The sequence below is a fragment of the Callorhinus ursinus genome, unplaced genomic scaffold, assembly GCF_003265705.2.
Source record: "Callorhinus ursinus isolate GAN/ISIS: 27379988/994484 unplaced genomic scaffold, GSC_fseal_2.0 scaffold70, whole genome shotgun sequence".
Lineage (NCBI taxonomy): Eukaryota > Metazoa > Chordata > Mammalia > Carnivora > Otariidae > Callorhinus > Callorhinus ursinus.
Window position 1 is genome coordinate 6,053,893 of NW_027397132.1, and position 15,212 is coordinate 6,069,104.

Consider the following 15,212-nt stretch of genomic DNA (forward strand, 5'->3'; position numbering starts at 1 on the left):
AAGAGAGATATTTTTCTGTTTTTCTTTCCAAAAAAGTAATGCAAAACCAAAGTTAAAAAACAACCAACCAACCAAATAGTTCCAAAGAGAATAAAGAGCTAAGCTGCCCAGGGATCCCACCCTGCCCACAGTGACTGCGCTCCCCAGGGTGGATATACCACTCCTACGGCTGCTGCGTCCAGACACAAGGGCACATGCCTCTGGGCCTGGCTGTTCCCATCACTCTCCCCACATCACATGTGGCTCAGCTCTGGTGATGGCAGGTCTTCGTGGTACATGGGGTGCTCGCCAGGCCCAGGGACACAGGCAGCTTCTGCACTGTCAACAGCTATGACCCTTGCACACACGAGCCATGGCAGCAATTCCTAATCCTGGGAGAGCTTTAGGTGGCCAAGCACAGAGACTTGTACCCCGAGACAGACCTCGGGCGAGCCATGGCCTGTGGCCAGGGTAGCCCCAGACCCGGCCCTATCCTCAGCAGCTCCTACATTCAAGATGCTCAACCCAGACGTGACCCAAAACCACCACCCCTCCGGCAGCCTGCTGTCAGGGTGCCCTTCTTCCCGGGCAGTGGGACTCACTGGCACCTGCACCCTGAGGGTGCGGTGGCTCCAAGGCCCATCACTGTAGGGCTATCCCTGGAGACTGAGTCCCAGGCAGGGGAAGGGGCCATCGAATTGCTGTCTTCTGCACCGTGGGTGGGGAGCCCCCAGGAAATGCTCACTGAACACTAACAGACCGCTAACACGGACACAGCCTCTGTGAGTTTCTTAGAAACAGCTTTACTGAGGTGTGACCTATGTGTCGTCGAAGCTACTCTCAACCCCGTGAGCTGAGTCGATGCACACACAGTCTCAGAACACTCCCAGCTCGACCAGGGCGCCGTGCTGCTCGTGGTCAACCACTCACCTGCCCCCAAGGAGCCACGGGTCTGCCTTCCCTGCCTACAGTTCCATCTTTCCTAGAGATCTCATATGAATGAGCTTTTTCACTAAATATGATGTTTCTGAGCTTCATTCATGTTGCAGCATGCGTCCAAATTCATTCCTATTCACGGCTGAGCCCTGCAGCACGGCACATGGACAGACACACTTGTTGATCCAGGCTCCAGCTGCTGGACCTTGGGTTGTTCCCACTCTGGGGCTCTGTGAATGATGCTGCTGTGAACATGCATGCACACGCCTTGGGGGGGGGCGGTTTTCATCTCTGTTGAATGTTTACCTGGGGTGGGACAGCTGGGTCACGGGATCACACGGAGAGTGCATGTTTAACACTTCAAGAAGCTCCCAAACTCTTTTCTAAAGAGGCTGCATCGTTTTGTCTTTCCACCAGCAATGTGTGAGGGTTCTCTTTCCATATGTAATTACTGTTGATTTTAGGAAACAACGCAAGGTCAGTGTTTCTGTTTGTCCTGGAATCCCAGGAAGCGCCGGAGGCCTGAGCGATGATTAACTTCTTATGTCCAGAGTCCAGACTACAACTCAGCCACTATCTACTAATCTTTTCTTTGAAAACATAATTGCAGTACTTCCGCAAGCAGCAAGCATGCAAAGACAGCTCAGGTGGACAAGGAGCAGAGGGGCGGGCAGATGGCTTGGTGTACTGGCTCAGCCCCACAGAACCAGCTGCGGTTACGAGGCTTGCTCAACCTTACAACAAGCAGACCAGACGCAAATACGCGTAAAGCCAATTTGTTTTCATAATTGAAACAAAATTAAATACGATGGCAACAAAAAATTGCTTAACTTTCGCAGAAACCAATGGTGAAGGTCAGGAGCAACATGACAATCCTGCGTCACCTAAGGAGGGGATGCCGTTTGTAAAGGTGGGTTGGGAAGGAAAGTGAAAGCCAGGTGGGTGTCAAAACTCAAGTCTGTATACACAGGAGGCAGAGAGGCTCTGGGAACTGACCTCTCAGGTCTGAGGGTCAGAGTTCAAACCCTCACTCAAAGCCCAGGTGAGCTTTGTCTTCCCCTCAGGTGCCCGATTCTTCCCAAGGTCATTTTTCCCCGATCAGCTCAGCTGGGGCTTTATCACTGATCTGGGCGGGTGCCCATGAGGCAGGCCTGAACCCCCCGAAAGAGCTCTGCACAGCCCCTGCCGTCATGAGGAGCATGAGCCCTGCCTGGGGGTTGCTGGGCCTGGGGGTGACATCCCGGGTGCAGACAGCAGCAGCCTGACATGAGTCCTGATTTCAGGGGAGGGATGTGGTCTGCAAATGGGCAGAGCGCCCCCCACCATACTGGAGTTTTAACTCAAGGAGAGGTCAATACCAAACCCTGACTAAGCTGGGCCAGAAGCATATGGAACATTAAATCGGCTTGGTTTTTGAACAGTTAGACAAAGTGTAATTTAATTGCAACGAGAAAAACAGATGATCAGTTTTGTTTTTACCAAGTTTATCTAACTCAGACGGCAGACCTACCCTGTACTATGTATTTATAAACCACCACAAATAGGCAGGATGACACTGGGTGTTCTGCACAAGGCTCCAGGTGTTTGCGAAGCAGAGGTATCTCAGAAACGACAAGAGACTGACCTCCTTGAAGAAATGGGAGACCCCTCAGTGCAGGAGGCAGGGGACATCGGGAAGAGTGTAAGGGAGGGTCACCAAGGAGAACCTGAAGCTGCGTGAACCTGTGTGAACCTGAACCTGGTTCAGTTGGGTGCAGGTCCTGACAAGCTACTACCCCCTTTGGGCCTGGGTGCCTCAACACTTGATAAGGGGAAAACCAGATTTGCCTGCAGCCTCTGAGTGGTGGGAACCCACCCTTCTCCTATAGCACCAAACAGGGAGCTACGCTGCTCCCTAGTACCTGAGGCTAGCTCAAGTGGGTAATATTCCATGCCACAGACCCTCACTTGGTCCCCCCAGAGCAAACCCGCCCCCCCATCTCTCCTCTGCACAATGTACCTTTTCTGACAACTTCCACCTCTCCAAATACCTGGATGAAACAGACAAGCAGAGCAGGTCTGAGCTCTCAAGAAAACATGAAAACCCTGAAGGGCATAAGAACGCGATCTACATTACAATGGTAGTTATTCAAACGGAACTCCACTGATTCCTAAAATGGGGGGAAAAAACCAACTCTATTCTCTTGCGTCAGATCTGGCAAGCCATTCATCATTATGAAGAGGTGCTTCCCTGTTCACTCAAGCATCACCAAGGAAAACAGTTTTAAACAGGAGGCTAATTTCCAGCTTTTAGAAAGGACTCCGGAACCCACTGTCACCACCTGATCCTGCTGCTGGCGGTTCAGGCAGCAACAGATGGGCAGATCCTCTCCAAGCATGAACTTGCCCTTCTGCCCCAGAAGAGCACTTTGTTCAGGGAATGACTGACTCGGGGACAGTAAATGACGCCCTTCCAATCTTCCCAACACATAGCTGGGTTTTAAAAGTGGACCTTCATTTCCATTTTGGAACAGGAAACTTGTGTTTGTCAAATGGCACACAGCGTGATGACAGATGATGGTCTGTGCTACGTGCACCTTGTTTTCTCAGCAAAGCAGACACGGGGCTCTGTAAGACTCTGGCCCAGTGTTTGGACCAAGCCCAGACTGGACAGGACACGGGCCCCGCAGCAGTGAGCTGTGCACCTCATTAAGTCTGTCCGTCCACACTTAGAGAAGTGTGCTATCAGGACAGGGAGCGGGGCACGTGAAACAGGAGGGGAGTCATCGGCCACGTCAGTCACAGGGAGCGGGGGTGGGGGAAAGGTCCCGCCAGGGCCACCGGCTGCCAGTAAGCTGGGGACGTCAGAGGGAACCCATCCAAAGAGAAGTGTCACAGAACACAGATCCAACAGAGGGTCGTACGCAGAACGGATGACGAATTCTCAAAACTCCATCATAAGATAACAACCCAATTTAACGTGGACAAAAGTCTGAATAGACGCTTGACGGAGGAAGGGATGTGGACAAGCACATGACGTGAGCACATAACATACACGCCAGGCCCAGTGCCACTGAGTGTGCGGATGGGGACCGACAGGAACCCCGCCCCCTGCAGGTGGGACACAAACGTGCAGCCGGCCACAGAGCAGGAGAAAGGCAGCTCCCAGTTCACAGCAGTCCCACTCCCCGGGGCTTAACCCAAAGAGTGAACTGAGTTCACACAAAGACCGTACACAAGTGCTTAGATCACCCTTGTTCGAAATCACCAAAACCCGGAAATGACCCAAACGTCCTTTCCCCCGGCCTACCCGGCCCGAGGTAAGCCACGTGCATCCACGGAAGGGAATGCTCCCCACAGCAGGAAGGCAGGCCCCCGGACAAGCCTCAGGGGCTGAATGCTGGAAGTCAGACAGGCTGTGGGCGGCCTGCACCGTGTGAGTGACGACGTCCTGGGAGACAACCACACAGAGGGAAGGGAGTGCCGGCAGCAGGGGCCGGGCACGGTCGGGGGCTGACAGAATGCCCCGGATCCTACCGCGTGGTGGTCATGCAGCGATGTGCTTGTCAGATTCGACCTTCGAAGGGTGAGGGTACTGACAGGGATTATCTCACGGGGCTGTGGTGTGGCCGAGGCGTGGGGGACAGCGTAGGACCCAAGGGGAGGCCGGGGGCTGAGCCGGGGGCGGCAGGGGGGCCGTGTGTGTGCAGAAGCAGGTGGCCAGTGGCAAGGTTCCGAGGAAGTGGCTGATGAAATCTGACGTGTGAAATGGTGTAAAAAGAATCTGAAAACTTAGATTTTAAAATTCCAATTTTAGGGCACCTGGGTGGCTCAGTCGTTAAGCGTCTGCCTTCAGCTCAGGTCATGATCCCGGGGTCCCGGGATCGAGTCCCACATCAGGCTCCCTCCTCGGTGGGAAGCCTGCGTCTCCCTCTCCCACTCCTGCTGCTTGTGTTCCTGCTCTCGCTCTCTCTCTCTCACAGATAAATAAATAAAATCTTTAAAAAAATAAATAAATAAAATTCCAATTTTAAAGAAGTAATTTTAGGAGAAAATTGTCCACAATCTAACAAAATCTAGTGCTTACCCTGCTAACTTTTTTTTTAAAGGTTTTATTTATTTGAGAGAGCGAAAGCGTGAGTGGGGGGAGGGGAAGGGGAGGAACAAGCAGACTCCCCACTGAGCAGAGAGCCCAACATGGGTCTTGACCCCGTGACTGAGATCATGACCTGAGCCAAAACCAAGAGGGATGCCCAACCGAGTGAGCCGCCCAGGCGCCCTGATCCTGCCAACGTGATTGTAATTCATTCTAAATTCATTCTGCTTGGACTGAAACAAGCCTTTGGAGGCTGCCTATCCCTCGCTGCCAGCCTGCTGTGCCCCTGCACCCCACTCTGCAGGGTGACCTGAGAGCAGACCCAAGGCCACGCCAGCACCGGGTACAAATGTCTCTGCAGCAGGAGGACAGCCCTGTGTATGCAGACCACGTGTGGGCAAAGAGCCACGGTGACTCGTGGAGTGCTATCAGCAGAGAGCCTCAGGTTTTGTCCAGGACCAGGGAGGGAGCCGTCCCGGACCTCACATCCGAGGTCGGTCACCGTATCCCAGCCTTGGTGAGACTGCCCATAAGTAAGCAGAGTGCACAGGCTGCCGCCAGGGCCGATCAGCGAGACGCTGCCTCTGGGCAGACAGAGGGCACACACAGGTGGGGCAGGAACCCCCTTCAGAACTGCGCTTCCCTCACAGGCAATGAGGTCGGGTTTAAAAATAAAACCACAGCAACCTTTATGTCTAAGGCCTATGTTTCTAAAAAGACGTTATGTTGTCGGACTTTACTAAATGAGAACAATCCCTGCTAGCACCTAATTTTTGTCCCTTTTCTAAAATATGTGTGATCTCCCCTCAGACCAACCGTGCAGTGCAGGAGGCGAGGCTGCCTGAGAAGGCACGCTGAGCAGGAAGAATCACAGTCACTGCCCTCGCAGGCTTAAGAGGGAGGAGGGGCCTCAAAGTCAACATCACACCAAATACAACCTACAAGTGCTTGTCTCCTCGCTGGCCTTGCGGTGTGCGGCGCCCGCGCCAGGGCACTGGGGCCGCGGGCTCCCACACAGCTGTGGTCTCTGACGGGGTGCGTCTTTACCGCTTTTGGCCCCTGCCTGCGTGAACCTCATCAGCGTTTTATTCTACGGAGACTCTCGGCAGATAGATGGCAACCGGGAGATGCCTCGTCTCCACAAGAAAGTGTTTTCCAGAACAAAAGAAACAAAGGTGTGCGGGTCCGCAGGGCAGAGGAGGGGGAGGGCCGGGTGGGCTCCTCGCCAACACCGCTCACATGGGACTCAGGTGCGCGGGAGACACACGCACACACGACACACGTGTGTTCGAGGCGCGGCAGGGAACCACCATGAGGGAAGGATGGAAGGCTACGAGGGGGAGCCTCTGTTCGGAGTGCGCACCTCACCCCAAATCTAAGGGCTGCACCTACGGCAGCTGCAGCCGCCCATGCTCACAGCCCAGTGCGTCCGCGGCGGCCACACGCTCCCTTGAATAAAGCTGGCCTGGAGGACAGGGCACCACAGAGGCGTGCTCATGGCCTTGAATGGCACTGGAGGCTGGGGTACTCCTCCTGCCTGCAGCGCCTGTCTGGGGCGTGCTGCCTGAGCCCGGGCTCCACGCGGCTCCGCAGTGCCGCTGGGGCACACCTTTCTCCTCGGGCAGAGACCCTCCCCTCGCACTCACCTGGTGAGGGGTGATGGGCTGGGGGGGGGGTGGAGAAGTCGAGCTTGTCCTTGAGGTCGTCCTCATTCTCTCTCTGCCACTGCAGGCCGACCTTCTCCCAGAGGCCAGCGGCCGCGAGCCTGCAGCACAATGTACGGGTCAGGGCAGGCAGGTCCTGTGCAGCCGGTGGGGCCTGCGGACGTGGCGCTGAGTCTCTCCCCGCGGGGGTCAGGAATTCCATCGGGCTCCTGAGCCCTTTGCTGATGGCACGAGACCATGACCGATTTCTACGTGTGTGCCCTGAGCACTACAAACACAAGGCTATTTAAAAACCAAGGAAACCTTCTTTGTGAACAAGGGGACAAGGTGGGCTTCCGGGAGAGACCCTGTGGGAGCAGAGCAACAACCACGGCTCTCAGTGACAGATAATCCAGAAAATAAAGGGACCCACATCTGCGATAGCTAAGGCTTCTGAGCCCCATAAAACCGAAGGCCCGACAGTCCCCCCCAGCACGGCCACCACCAGCACGACTTCAGCACTTACGCAATTTCAGGTATGTCGTCCTCAAGGCTGCTCAGCAACAGCGGGATGAGCTTGTGAAAGAAGGAATAGCGGTCCCGCAGGTCCAGCAGCCAGCCCCCCACCACACAAGTCACCGCCTGCCGCACCTACACGCAAAGGCAAGGGGAGGCTTCAGCCGGGCACCAAGAACGCGGAGGCTAACCACGGGGTGGCGCTGGGCCCACTGTGCACACCCGTGGGGGCCAGACGCCAGCCTGAGGTCCCAGAGCAGCTCTGCCGTCCACACTCGGGCTTGGAGAAAACGTCAGGGCCACCTCGTCTTGCTGGAGAGAGCTCACAATCCCTGGGCTGCGGCCTGACCCTCTGCTGGCTAGCGCAGGGCCACGCTGCTGCCCTGGGCAACGCAGGGCGCCTGCGAAGTCTTCTGCATGGGGCCCTCCCAGCGAGGCTGGGCACTCTCGCCGTGGGTGTTTAAACAGCAGATGGCAAGCCACCAGGAAATGTCAGCCTGCAGCGCCAAACCGCCAAGGCCTCCAGTCCTGGAGCTCCAGGGCCTCCTGGGGAAGCCAGCAGGGCACCCCCAGCTCTGTTGCTGGTGACCTGAGGTGACGTGCATGCCTCTGCCCACTTTGTCCACCACAGGGAAGAAACGAGCTTAGAAACACACCAGGTGCTCAAGGTCTAGCTCCCTGAGAGCAGAGCCTGAGGTGGGAATCCAGGCACCCTAAATCATCATGGGAGGGAAGCAGGATGGGGCAGAGGCCAAGCAGAGATGTGGCTCGGCTGAATCCTGGGGGGCTCAGGAGCACAACGGCACCACACCACGGCTGTCCCACCAGGGGCAAGGGGGCCGACCACTGGTGGTGTGTGTCTGTTGTTGGCTGGGGCTGCCAATGGGAGAGGAAACACTCGCAGGGGCTTCAGGTGAAGTGTGCCCCAGGCAGCACCCAGGTTAGGGTGCATGTTTAGGCACTTGGACTTGGGGTGGGCTGCTCAGCCCAGCTCCAGCAAGGCAGCTAGATAAGCAGAGTGCAACCTGGCCCTGATGCCTTCTCCAAAGCTTATTCTCCCTTCTGGAAAGAGAATAACAGGACACGTGCCACTGGCTTCTGGCGAGCAGGGAAAGCACCTGGCACAGTGCTTGCACGCAGGAGGCCCCTGGCACCTGGCTCACTCACCTGCCCGCCAGTGTAAACAGCACAGACCGTGGGAGGCAAACAAGCCTGGGAGCAGGGCCCTCGGGCTCCTGCTACTGTTGCAACTTCTTGTGTTAAACTATTTTAAAATGAAAAGTTACAATATGAAATAAAAGGGTGGTTATTATTAACGACATAAGCATGTAATTAACAATCAAAACCACAACTAAAGATCCCAGAGAATCTCAGCTATTCTTTCAACAAAAACATGCACGATTAGAGAGGCCCAAGTACCTAGAAACAACCGGACACCCGCAACAGCGAGGACTGACTTAGCACAGAATAATCTTTCCATGTCGTCCTCATGCATGATCCTAGGGCCCCGAGGGGTTGCTGAGGAATCAAGGTGCCTCAAAGCTAATGTTGTGAGAGGCCCAAGGGTCATTATTTTTTTTTTTAATGCATTTATTTATTTATTTGACAGAGAGAGACATAGTAAGAAGGGAACACAAGCAGGGGGAGTGGGAGAGGGAGAAGCAGGCTTCCCGCGGAGCAGGGAGCCCGATGCGGGGCTCGATCCCAGGACCCTGGGACCACAACCTGAGCCAAAGGCAGGCGCTTAACGACTGAGCCACCCAGGCGCCCCCTGAGGGTCATTCTTACTGAAAAAGTACCTGTACGAAGCAGCACCACACTTGAAGCTCTGCCAACACCACATGCTGGCGGCACTCGAAAGCCCGATGGACACAATCCAACTGCAACCCAGCCTGGCACCAGACACTCAGGAGGACTCCTAACGAAGGTGGTCCCAGCAGCTGGGGGGTCAGGGACCTGTAGGGACCCACAGGAACCCGTCCGGCTGCGCTCACCCATGACACCCTACCCACGTGTCGGGGCAACAGGAGGGCCCCACACCCAGGACAGTCACTCTGACGTCCCCCAAGATCCAGGCTCTTTTGCAGGTTGGAGACTTCTTGCGTCTCCCCTTCTGAGCTGGGAGAGCCTGAGGGCTGGCCTCCCAGCAGCTCCCGAGCCACACAGACAGGCCTCTGCCAGCCTCAAGAAACCTGCTGATCACCATTATCATGAGACAAATTACCCCTTTCACCCAGTTCAGGAAAAGAGCACTGAACAGAGTTGCCAAGTAACAGTTTGACTAAGCAGGAAATCCATCAATTAAGGAAAAAAAAAAAGTGAAATGCACTCTTACTTTCTTGAGTCAGGTTTACTGATCCCGGGGTGTTGGGCTGGAGAACCCGTAGGCATACGATCTGTTAGATCAGCACACAGAGCCGGGGGAAACACGTGAAAACGAAAGATAATTTTCCACTCTCCTTTAACTTGGAACGTTTCACCTCAGTTTGTTCAGTCAAGGATGAAAGAAATGTCCAGTTCTCATCAGGTGGCCCTCTATTTCTGCACCCTGCCCTCGGCAGATGCTAACGATGCACCCCTCAGCCGACTCTTCATTCCATCCACCAAGACTCGACAGCAGCTCTGGGCACAGCCCGTTGGAAGAAATCACCTTTTTCAAATTCACTCCCTTGAGCTCGAGCATTTCAGACTTTAGCGTGTGAGGGCCGGGGGAGGCAAGGGGGTCTCTCTGCCCAGCACCTGAGTGCAAATAACTGTCTCATGCAAAGTTGCTCTGCAGACCACCACTTTGTCCCATGCTGACCGAAGGCCTTGGATTTTAAGCACCTTCCATCATTTTAAGTAAGCCCCATTTTTAAAATAAAGTTTTAATAGCATCAACACAATATTTATTAGCAAGCCAACTTTTTTTCAAATATAGAGTATCCAAATTCTGTTAAAGAAAAATTAGCACAAGGGGCTTCAACTGAATCTGTAACATTTTTATTTTCCGTCTGAGAAGATTCACCATGGTATTTACTAGGTGTGCAGCGGGCGGGCAAGCTGCTGTCCTTTGTTGCTCCTCTTCCTTCAGTCGGAGACGGGGCTAAAGGCGGGAAGCGGGAACGGGGGGGAGGGTCACCACAACCAGCAAAGCCACCCTGCACCTCGTTCCCCTGCACCCACACATGGAATGTTTTTTACCGACGTGGTAGAAATCTCAGACCTGTTCTAACAAAAATAGCCACAGAGTGTAACCCTTCTCTGATAGAGCAACAGGCTTCTATTTTCAAGATGTTCTGACTGGACCCAAGGATTCTGATACCTGCTCAAGTTCACTCAGGCAGGACTCCACCCCGCAGGGTCTGGAGTTTTAACATCCAATCCCACAGACTCTAAAAAGTCACCAGAACTGATGGGGGAACACTCTCCTTCTGGCATGCACCCCTCTGTCCCTACACCGATCATTCCTCAGCACCAGTGAAGTCCTTGGAGCTCATGAGACTCAGTCCCCTGCGAGGGCTAGGGCAGGACCTGCTCATTTTTATGCGTCACTAGGATGCTGGCAGAGGGCAGGTGCTCAGAAATGCCGGAGACCTGGCCTGGACGCCTGCGGGGCCACCAGCAGTGGGGCAGGTGGGGCCAGCCAAGCTCCAGCTTGCTGAGCCTGGCTTTCCCAGGCAGGCTCCCACGCAGACACCCATGCAGGTCACGCATCCTAGGTGCTTTGGCAATAGGTCGAAGTGTTTTATCCAAACTACAAAGAGCACACACAATTCCAGCTTCTAACTGAAACATTACCACCTGCAATAACGCAGAGGGGTTCCTGAAGGTAAGGGTGACCCCGGGGCAACCGAGGGCTGTCATGGACACATATGACAATGGATCATGGCATAACCCTAGCTGGTACTCTTCCACTTGAATGGTGCACGCAGGAGGATGGGGTGGGGCTTTCTGGGGAAGCTACCTTGGCCCGCTTTGCTGGGACACCCCCTTTCCATGTCCTCAGACATGTCCTGGAGACCCGAGGTGACAGAGCTCCAGAGGGAGAATTCCAGGAGCTACACCGCCCATGTTCTGTGCCCCATGTCCCTAGGTGAGCTCTGTGTCTCCTGCCCTGCTTCCCCATCTGTGAGATGGAGGTCATCACAGTCTCCTCCGCCCGGGAGGACCACACAGACCAAATGGGTCAATTCAGGCAAAGCACTTAGAGGAAGTTACTTCCAGGTGGCCACTCACCATGTAGCTCAGGGACCTGGCACTGAGTAGGCACAGGAGTTGCTAGATGTTTCTACAAGTGACAAAGCAGTGAGGACCTCACCTTCTTCACAGAGCGTGGTGGGATCCTGACACAGCCCTGGGCTGCAAGTGGCCCAGCCCCTGAAGTCCCAGCAAATATCCACAGAGCCCAGGACCACGAGGGCCCGAGAGCTGATGCAGACGCAGGAAGGTGGCGCATGACTTCCCTGGCCGCTTATGGTAAGGAACTTTGTGGTCACACAGCATCAGCGTGAAAGGTGGTGGGTGGCAGCCGGGCTGGATTTGAAATCCTACCTCAATCAGCCCTGGAAATTGTATAGAGCAAACCAAATACCACTGGGAAGAAGTGGAAACAAAAATAGTTTTAACAGTGGAGTGCACTTGTTTTGGAAAATCAAGTAACAAGAAATAGTTGCAGCCCCAAATTTTGCGAAAACCCGTCACCAAAGAAACAAACTGTTGTCTTTGGCGGCACCAAAGAGAAAGAAATCAGCTGGAGACTTCCTCCGTCTTCTGTGGAAATGCAAACTCTTACCACCTAGGGTCAGGGCACCAAACACTCATGTTTTAAGCTCAACAGATAGAAGCTATTCCGCAGTTATATACAGAGAGCTATTTACAGGGAGCTACTGATACAAAATTATACTATTTACAGGGAGCTATCAACACAGAGTTATACTATTTACAGGGACCTATCCATACAGAATTATACTATTTACAGGGACCCATTGATTCAATTACACTGTTTACAGGGACCCATCAATACACAGTTACACTGTTTATAGGGAGCTATCGATACAAAGTTACACTGTTTATAGGAAGCTATCGATACACACTTATACTATTTACAGGAATTCAGTGATACACAGTTATACTTTAACAGGGAGCTATCGATACAGAGTTATACTATTTATAGGGACCTATCAATACTTACAGTGACCCATCGATACAGTTATGCTGTCTACAGGGAGCTATCGATACAAAGTTGTACTATTTACAGAGGGCTATTGATACACATTTATACTATTTACAAGCGCCTATCAATACTTAGACTACTTACAGGGACCTATGGATACACAATTATACTATTTACAGGGATGCATCAATACACAGTTACGCTGTTTACAGGGACCTATCGATACACAGTTATGCTGTCTACAGGGACCTATCGATATACAGTTATACTATTTACAGGGAGCTATCGATACTTACACTGTTTACAGGGACCCATCGATACACAGTTATGCTGTCTACAGGGACCCGCTGATACACAGTTATGCTGTCTACAGGGAGCTTTGACATAACTAAGCCATTTATAGGAAGCTCCTGGTTGATACACAGTTATGCTGTTTATAGAAAGCTGTCAGTACGTAGTTTCTACACTAATTTGAGGAAAACCATTTCATCTGCGATACAAGGAAGCCACTGTCTTCACTGCCCCTGCTCTGTCTCAAGCAAGCTGAGACACTGTCCCAGTCAGGGCAGTGCTGTTGTTTTTCACTGGAATCCATTCTGGGCCTCACTTCCTGCAGCCAGGTCTCTCATGAGCGCTGACCTACCACCCTGCCTTCTCCTCCCTTGGCAGAGCCCAGTTCTGCTCTGGGTCCCCACCTCTCATGCTGCGACGTGCTGACCCACCCAGCTGGCCCTGACATGAACGGACAGACCTGTTCTTGGGTGGAGGAGGGTCCCTTCGTCTCTGCCTATACCCTTGTTACAAATCAGGGAGACACGCTGAGGATGAACCCTGGCAAGCAAGGCGAAGCAGACATCCTGGGATGCCACCAGGACGCCACACCTGGACCCTGGTGCAAGACATCACAGACACGCACCTGAGTGGGGCCTTCTGTCCCGGCCCCTAAAGCCCCAAGGGCTGAGAGGCACACCCAGTCCTGAAGAGGAGCCAAGACCACTCCCGCTGGCCCCTCTGCCTCTTCAGGACTCCCAGAGCAGGTGCTAAGCAACTCTAAACCTTCTGTGGATGAATAGGTATCGCAACCCTTCCAATCCACATGTGCACACGTGCCCGCAGGCAAAACCGCATCATGAGCCCCACGAGTTGAATCTTATGGCATGTAAGTAGACAATCTGGCAATAAGCACATGAAAATATGCTCAACGTCACTAATCATGAGGTAAATAGAAGTCAAAACCACACTGAGACACCATTTCACACCCATTAGGATGGCTATAAATTAACAAAAACCAGAAAATAAGTGTTAGGAGAATCTAGAGGAATTGAAGCCCTTACGCATTGTTGCTGGGCATTTAAGACGATCCAGTCACTGTGGAGAATGGTTTGGTGGCTCTTCAATAAGCTAATGGCAGAGCTGCTATGGGCCCAGCAATCCTATTCCTTGGTCTACACCCCACGCCCAAAAGAAGGGACGCTGGCCTCAGAGACTTGCACCTTCATGTTCGAATAGCACTATTCACAGCAGCCGAGAGGTGGCAACAATGCAGGTGTCCATTCATGGATATGAAGGGGCACACCAAATACGGCCCATCCACACCATGCGTACCACTCTGCCTTAGAAAAGAAGGGAGCACTGCTGCGTGCTCCAGCACGGGTGAGCCTCAAACACATCACACTCAGGGGAGGAGGTCTGTCACAACGGTCACTTATGGATTCTGCTTCTATGAAGTATCCTCAGTAGACGCAGTCACGCAGGAAGAGGCTATTAGAAGTGGCGGGCAGGCAGAAATGGGGAGTCACTGCTCAATTCTGCTTGGGATGGTAAGAAATTTTGGTTGGTGGCAATGGTCGCACTATGTTGTGAATGTACTTAATGCATTGAACTCTATCTCAAAATGGTTGAGATGGCAAATTTTATGTTATGTATCTTTTACCAAATACTTTGAAAATAACGTAATGTTGGGGCGCCTGGGTGGCTCAGTCGTTGGGTGCCTGCCTTCGGCTCAGGTCATGATCCCAGGGTCCTGGGATCGAGCCCCGCATTGGGCTCCCTGCTCAGCGGGAAGCCTGCTGCTCCCTCTCCCACTCCCCTTGCTTGTGTTCCCTCTCTTGCTGCGTATCTCTCTGTCAAATAAATAAAATCTTTAAAAAAAAATAATGTAATGTATCAAAAACATTGAACACTTAAATGAATGAATTACATAGTATGTGAGTTGTGGCTCAATAAAGCTATTTAAAAGAATAAAACAAGGGGCGCCTGGGTGGCAAAATCAGTTAAGTGTCCAACTCTTGGTTTCGGCTCAGATTGTGATCTCAGGGGCATGAGCTCAAGCCCCGTGTCAGGCTCTGTGCTCAGCGCAGAGTCTGCTTAGAGTACAGAGCCTGCTTAAGATTCTCTCCCCCACTCTGCCCCTCCCACTCACGCTCTCTAAAATAAATAAATAAATCTTTAAAAAATAAAAATAAAAAAAACCAAAGTACCTTGGAAGAAAACTCAAGTGTGCCTGTGGCTGGGAGGCTGGACAGTGCCAGAGAACAGTCTCTGGTGTCACCAGACCTGGGCCCAGAGGCTAGCCCCAGCTGGGCAACCTTGAGCAGATAACATAACCTCCCAACTGCAGGGGACGTGCAAGCCGCTGATGTGAAGGATGAAATGAGATGGTGTGTGGATAGCAGGACAGGCAGGCACACACGTGCTTCATGCATGTAGCCAACACTTCTACCATCAAGACAGCAGAGGCCACGCCACCACACCACCAACTTTTCAGTCCTTGGCCACCTCAGGACACTTCATATCCCACCGGCCATGAGGCAGGGGCACTTTATAAGCACTCCGGAGGACTTCTGCCAACTACCACTGCTCCTCCCAGCCCCACGTGGCCAGAAGCACACGCTCCCGCTTCACTTGT

At 53.0% G+C, this 15,212-nt stretch overlaps 1 protein-coding gene across 2 annotated transcripts in view; it reads right to left on the minus strand.

Annotated features, from left to right (window-relative positions):
- DNAAF5 (dynein axonemal assembly factor 5) overlaps nucleotides 1–15,212 on the minus strand; it is a 47,911-nt gene that overhangs the window by 29,213 nt on the left and 3,486 nt on the right. For both annotated transcript variants that reach the window (XM_025863668.2, XM_073886383.1), the window contains exons 3-4: nucleotides 7,160–7,284; nucleotides 6,637–6,755 (exon numbers count right to left, since the gene is read on the minus strand). In XM_025863668.2, the coding sequence (XP_025719453.2) occupies nucleotides 6,637–6,755; nucleotides 7,160–7,284 (244 nt within the window). The remainder of the gene's footprint in view (nucleotides 1–6,636; nucleotides 6,756–7,159; nucleotides 7,285–15,212) is intronic.